This window comes from Urocitellus parryii, chromosome 9 (assembly GCF_045843805.1).
Source record: "Urocitellus parryii isolate mUroPar1 chromosome 9, mUroPar1.hap1, whole genome shotgun sequence".
Taxonomy (NCBI): Eukaryota; Metazoa; Chordata; class Mammalia; order Rodentia; family Sciuridae; genus Urocitellus; species Urocitellus parryii.
Window position 1 is genome coordinate 6648121 of NC_135539.1, and position 6428 is coordinate 6654548.

At 51.9% G+C, this 6428-nt stretch overlaps 1 protein-coding gene across 2 annotated transcripts; it reads left to right on the forward strand.

Moving 5' to 3' along the window:
* The first annotated feature begins 2048 nt into the window (after nucleotides 1-2048).
* Nucleotides 2049-6161, forward strand: Pkmyt1 (protein kinase, membrane associated tyrosine/threonine 1). Of its 2 annotated transcripts, XM_077802750.1 has the most exons (8): nucleotides 2268-2414; nucleotides 3382-3474; nucleotides 3582-3875; nucleotides 4561-4667; nucleotides 4799-4971; nucleotides 5055-5209; nucleotides 5880-5945; nucleotides 6032-6161. In XM_077802750.1, exons 1-8 carry the CDS (start codon nucleotides 2293-2295, stop codon nucleotides 6141-6143), a joined length of 1122 nt encoding a protein of 373 aa, XP_077658876.1. In that variant the 5' UTR covers nucleotides 2268-2292; the 3' UTR covers nucleotides 6144-6161. The 2 variants fall into 2 exon arrangements, with proteins under 2 accessions (XP_026241381.1, XP_077658876.1); XM_026385596.2 differs by having other exon boundaries at nucleotides 2049-2414; nucleotides 3382-3875; nucleotides 5880-5957.
* The last annotated feature ends 267 nt before the right edge of the window (nucleotides 6162-6428 follow it).

Here is a 6428-nt window from a genome sequence, read left to right on the forward strand (position 1 = left end):
CTTCTTTCCTTCCTTTTTTCCTTCCTTCTTTCCTTTCCTCTTTCCTTCCTTCCTGGGATTGAACTCAGGGGCACTCAACCGCTGAGCCCATCCCCAGCACTATTTTATATTTTTATTTAGAGACAGGGTCTCACTGAGTTGCTTAGCACCTTGCTGTTGCTAAGGCTGGTTTTCTTTATTTGTTGCCATATCAGGGATTTAATTCAGGGGCACTTTACCACTGAGGTATATCCCCAGTCCTTTTTGTTTTTTTTATTTTGAGATAGAGTCTTGCTGAGTTGTTTAGGGCCTCACTAAGTTGCTGAGGCTGGCTTTGAACTTTCCATTCTCTAGTCTCAGCCTCCTTAGCCTCTGGATTGTAGGTGTGTGCCACTATACCTGGGAGGGTTTATTTTTGAACCCTCAATTCTATTCTCATTATCTCTCTCTTTATCTATTTGTCCTTAGGTGAGTACCACACTGTTTTGATTACTATGGCTGTGTAGTAGGTTTTGGAATTGGGGTGTGAGTCTTCCAACATTTTTCTCTTTTTGATTATTTTGATGAACTTTCATATGAATGTTAGGATCGGTTTGTCATTTCCTCTAAGGAAATCACTTGGGATTCTGTGCTAGGGACCAATCCCAGGGCCTTGCCTATGCTAGGCAAGCACCCTACCACTGAGTCATATCACTAACCCATAATTTGAAGAGTATTGCCATTTTATCAAATCTTTGGATCTATGAACATGTGACATCTTTCCATTTATTTAGACCTTAATCCCACCCCCCACCACCTCTCTTCTGGCTCTTGAATCACCACCACCATCATCATCATCATCGTCATCATCACATACCATGTATACCTTCCACCATTGAGCTACATTGCCTCCCCCAGCCTCCTCTTAATAACTCACCACCAAAGCCTCCATGGACTTTGACAGCATCAACTTCACAACAGTGTTTCAGTTTTTTTAGGGGAGCAACTTCAGGGCTGGTTATTTTTTTGTTCGTTTTTGTTTACTTTAATTAAATCCCAAACTGCTAGGATATATATGTATATATCACCAATTTAAAAAATGTATTTATAGTATTCACTGTGGTAACATGTGCATAGCATAATTTGGTCAATTTCATTCCACATTCCCTCCCCTTCTCCTTCTCTCCTCTCTTCCCCTCAACTTCCCCCTCAGTCCCCTTAGGGCTTCTATTTCACAACCTGCTTCTATCCCTGGGCAAAATATTTGAGTCATGCTGTGGAGCTGGGATCTGATAAATATGAAAGCCTGCCTCCTCTGGGTGGATACCTTAACTTTGATAGGGTTGCAGGAGCTCCATCTTCTTGGAGATACCTGCTCATAGTGCTGATAGGCATCTAGGTGCCATACATTCTGGATGTTCTTACCAAGATTTGGTGGATTGTCTTATATAAATGTTTCTTCATTTACTATGTGCACTTAGAACCATGTCCAGAGGTTTGCAATACTTGCTTGTGAATAATGTTTGCCAGCTCCACCTGTGTTTCTGGAGATAGGCCCCCAGAGCGCCTCAAGCTGCTGTTCAGGAAGTGGAGCTCCACCGAGCAGTTCAGGCAATACAGCTATGAAAATGAAAGAAAGGAATAAAGAACTCTGCCTTTTACCCTGGAGATAGAGAGGAAGGATGGTATTAGAACTGGAGAGGAGGGGAGGGATAGTGTTGATATTTTTGTCTCATGTCTTAAAAGAAAGGAAGGCTGGACCTCCCACTCCCACCCCAATGTGGTGGCTGTATAGGTTCTGACTCCAGAACACGTTGGTTTTAACATCCCCATTGGGCTTGACACTCTCAGGGACATAGGCCTCTGGTCTCCATTTCATCTTTCTGTCATGTCTGAGATGCAGACAGCATGTCATGCAGATGTGTGACGGCCTGTCCTCTGCCTTTTCCTACAGGTGCTTGTAGTCCCCGAAGCCTTCATGTGGAAAGCAGAACGTGCGTGCAGTGTAGACTGGGCTCTCTTGGGGGCCACAGCACCAGGTGTTTTTTGAGTGGACACACTGCTTGACCTCCGTCTCTCTGCCCCCAGGGCCTCCTGTGCTGGCCATGCCTGTGCCTGCTGAGGGTACCCCACCACCTCTAAGTGGCACCCCTGTCCCAGTCCCAGCCTACTTCCGCCATGCAGAGCCTGGCTTCTCCCTCAAGAGGCCTGGGGGGCTCAGTCGAAGCCTCCCACCCCGGCCCCCTGCCAAGGGTAGCATCCCAATTAGTCGTCTCTTTCCTCCTCGGACCCCGGGTTGGCATCAGCCCCACCCCAGGAGGGTGTCATTCCGGAATGAGGCTTCAGAAACCCTGCAGAGCCCTGGGTATGACCCGAGCAGGCCAGAATCCTTTTTTCAGCAGAGCTTCCAGAGGCTCAGCCGCCTGGGCCATGGATCCTATGGAGAAGTCTTCAAGGTGAGGAAAGAGACGGGACAGTTCCCTAAGTCCATCTGTGGGACACTTTGCTTCCCTCTCCTCTCCTGGGCAGCCTGCTCCACTGTCCTCTTCTCTGCTTTTGTTTTGACTGCTTTCTCATAACCTCTATGCAGGGCCCTTTGAGGGTTGCCTGTGCACACTGGCTCCTTGTCCAGAGTCTGGCACAATCTGCAGTGCCCCTGGTTGCCATCTCTGCTGGATTCAGCTGTGCTGAGTTCCTTGGCAAGCACTACACAGCTCCCAGGGCTAGCCCAAGTACAGTGCCACCCTTCCCTCTGGCAGGCTTGAAGGCTACCCCCTGCCTGCCACTTTTTTTTTTTTCCCTTAAAATACATTTTCTAATCATTTATATTTTCTCTAAAATGGTAGCTTTCTGAAGCTGGGCACAGGGGCACACGCCTGTCATCCCAGCAGCTCGGGAGGCTGAGGCAGGAGATCATGAGTTCAAAGCCAGCCTCAGCAACAGCGAGACACTAAGCAAGTCAGTGAGACCTTGTCTCTAAATAAAATACAAAATAGGGCTGCGGATGTGGCTTAGTGGTTGGATAACCCTGAGTTCAATCCCTAGTACCCCACCCCCTGCAAAATTAAAAAATGGTAGCTTTCCCTTGCACAAATACTATTTGAAGATAATTTTGTTATCTTTATTAAATGCAAGGAAAATAGTCCCCTGGACCAGATATCTTACCCAGAGGAAAGCTGTGCATAGCAGAGCAGGCTGCCCCTGTTCTGGAGCCATGGTTTCTACTTAGCACTGTGCTCTAGAGAATCTCCTGGGCCAGAGTCCATGGGTCTGCCCTGCCTCCTCCATGGCTGGGTCTCCAGCATATCACCATGTGCAGGCATCTCTCTAAGACAGATGTGTTGCCCCTCCACATGTGTGATATCTTAATAGCATCTATCAGTTGTGCCCCCACCCCACCTGCAGGCACTATTTCTCTTGCAGGTGCGCTCCAAGGAAGATGGCCGTCTCTATGCGGTCAAACGTTCTATGTCCCCATTCCGGGGTCCCAAGGACCGGGCCCGCAAGCTGGCTGAGGTAGGCGGCCACGAGAAGGTGGGGCAGCATCCGCGCTGCGTGCGGTTGGAGAGAGCCTGGGAGGAGGGCGGCATCCTGTACCTGCAGACGGAGTTGTGCGGGCCCAGCCTTCAGCAACACTGTGAAACCTGGGGTGCCAGCCTGCCCGAGACCCAAGTCTGGGGCTACCTTCGAGACACTCTGCTTGCTCTGGCCCACCTGCATGGCCAAGGCCTGGTTCACCTTGATGTCAAGCCTGCCAACATCTTCCTGGGGCCTCGGGGCCGCTGTAAGCTGGGTGACTTTGGCCTGCTGGTGGAGCTGGGTGCCACTGGAGCCAGTGAGGCCCAGGAGGGAGACCCCCGCTACATGGCCCCTGAGCTGCTGCAGGGCTCCTACGGGACAGCGGCAGATGTGTTCAGGTGAGGGCTAGGACATGGAGGGGTTGTGTGGCCCTTGTATGGCGGTGGTCAGCAGAGAAAGGGACTCCCTAGAAGAGGACCTCCATCCTGGCCCTAGGTCAGGAAGACATTTAGCCTCAGGCCTCAGAGATGCTGTGTCTGCCTTATAGCCAAGAGATCTCCTTGGCATGCTTCTTAAAACCAGCAAGCCCTTTGGAGTAGCTTCACTTAGCCTTGCCATATCCTTACATTTCTAAGTGAAGAATGACTATTACTCTGGTACAGGAGGGAACAGTGCAGTGAGGTTAAGGGACTTACCCTGAATTCACAGTTAGCAGCGGGACTAGGCCCAGGCACTGGGTTCCAGTTTCATGCTGGCAACACTGCCCTGCCTCCAGCACTTGTATCTGACCATCTCAGCAGAATGAGGATGACATTAGTAACCTTAGAAACTCAGGTGCCCATCAGTGAGGTATTGGAGGACCATTACAGTAGCATGTTGGCTGCACTGGATGTAGGATTAACCCTTCACAACAAGGTCCCCATCCAGCCTGGAGCTCATCGGCCCTGCTGCAGCCGACTCTTAAGTCCCCACCCCTCTTTCATCACTTCCCTGGCTTATGGTAGAAGATAACAGCCCTTCCCACCCTCCAGTGGGATTGGGGTCTGTGTTCCAAAGTCAACTCTGTCCCCATCCTGTCCCCAGTCTGGGTCTCACCATCCTGGAAGTAGCCTGCAACATGGAACTGCCCCATGGTGGAGAGGGCTGGCAGCAGCTGCGCCAGGGCTACCTGCCTCCTGAGTTTACTGCTGGTGAGTGGAGGGCCCAGTGGCAGGCTGCCACCAGTTCCTATGGCAGGGAGTAGCTGGTGGTAGGGGTACTGCTGGGCTCAGGGCCCAGTCAGTGCCCTGGAATCTTTGACATGGCTTTGTCCAATGGGCAGGTCTGTCTGCTGAGCTGCGTTCTGTCCTTGTCATGATGCTGGAGCCTGACCCCCAGCTGCGGGCCACGGCTGAGGCCCTGCTGGCCCTGCCCATGCTGAGGCAGCCAAGGCCCTGGAACATCCTGTGGTGCATGGCTGCTGAAGCCCTAAGTCGAGGCTGGGCTCTATGGCAGGTAAGCTGCCACAGTGCCAGGCCATGTTACCTGACGCCCACCCCAGGACCTGCCTGGCTTCTTGAGGTTTCCTCTCCCCATAGGCTCTGCTCACCCTGCTGTGCTGGCTTTGGCACAGCCTAGCTCACCCTGCCAGCTGGCTGCAGCCCCCAGGTCCACCAGCCACCCCACCTGGCTCGCCGCCCTGCAGCCTCCTGGATAGCAGCCTCTCCAGCAGCTGGGATGATGACAGCATAGGGTGAGTGAGAGCTCCTACACCTGGAGTGGGCCCATAGTATGGGAGTCACAGCTTTGTCTATGTGAATTCAACTCAGTGAGTGGGGTGACTGCCATCCACAACACAGCTTCACACTGGTAAGTGGTAGGAAGGCCAGTGTACCTGCCAGGATAGGCAGGGGCACACCCACCCACCCCCACCTCAGTAGAGGCTGCAAGTGCCCAGGAACAGGGCATTTTCTTTCCCTGGATGAAGAAAAATCTCTTAGAGCCTGGCAAGTCCCCACTCTGAGAGGATGCCCTTAGTCTCAGGTGGCCAAGTGAGAGGCTGTAATTAAGAAACTCCTGCACAAGAAAGCTACATGCCCCAAATACACAGCTCTCGAAGGAATCCTTCCTTATAATAATGTCACCCTCACTCTGAGGGCACTTTGTAGCCCAAGGGAAGTGCCAGCACAGCTTCATTTACCAAAAGTTCACCTGAGATCCAGCTCAGCTAAAGCCTATATTCTGAAAATGAACAGAAATGGCCTTTGGGCACAGTCAGATGGGAGAGCTTGAAGGTTGTCCAAGTGTACCACATCTTTATGGTCCTGACTGTGGCCCTTATCCCTCCGTCAGGGCTAGAACCTGAGTGGGGTTGCTCTCCTACACTTCTCACCTCCTTGCTTGTTTTGCCTACCTTCCTATAGGCCTTCGCTCTCCCCAGAGGCCATCCTGACTCGGGCTGCCAGGAGTACTTCCACCCCCCGGGGCAGGTACACACCAAGGTAAGCAGGCCCCAGAGTTGGGGCTGGGCAGGGTTGGTTTTGGGATCCTGAGTGTCATTCTTCTTTTCTTACAGGGATGCCCTGGACCTAAGTAACATGGACTCAGAGCTTCCTCGGGGTTCCTGTCCCTCCTTTGAGCCTAGGAACCTCCTCAGCCTATTTGAGGACTCACTGGACCCAGCCTGAGTTGTAGGTCCAGCTTCTGTACTTTTAACCTCTTACTCCTTCCCTGACCCTTCCCCTGGAAAGCTGGGTCCCTTTGGGATCTACTGTGTCTAATAAAAAGTATTTGAATCTTGGGAGTACCCAAGCTTGCTCTAGTGGCAATAGAGCATTTTCTGTCCCTTTATTGATGTTGCCCAGGGTCTTGGGCTGCTGGGAGGATCCTGCTATGAGGCTGAGCCCTGCTGTAGCTCCCAGGGCCCCAGGCCTTGGCTCAGCAGACTGGCACCACACATTGTGTGGGATAGA

What these genes read in the sequence shown, in the direction of transcription:
- Pkmyt1 (XM_026385596.2), top strand. Translation starts at nt 2,064, where the DNA reads ATGCCTGTGCCTGCTGAGGGTACCCCACCACCTCTAAGTGGCACCCCT. An exon ending in ACAGCGGCAGATGTGTTCAG is followed by an intron (nt 3,876 to 4,560) that starts GTGAGGGCTAGG and finishes TCCTGTCCCCAG; the next exon opens with TCTGGGTCTCACCATCCTGG. An exon ending in GCCTCCTGAGTTTACTGCTG is followed by an intron (nt 4,668 to 4,798) that starts GTGAGTGGAGGG and finishes TCCAATGGGCAG; the next exon opens with GTCTGTCTGCTGAGCTGCGT.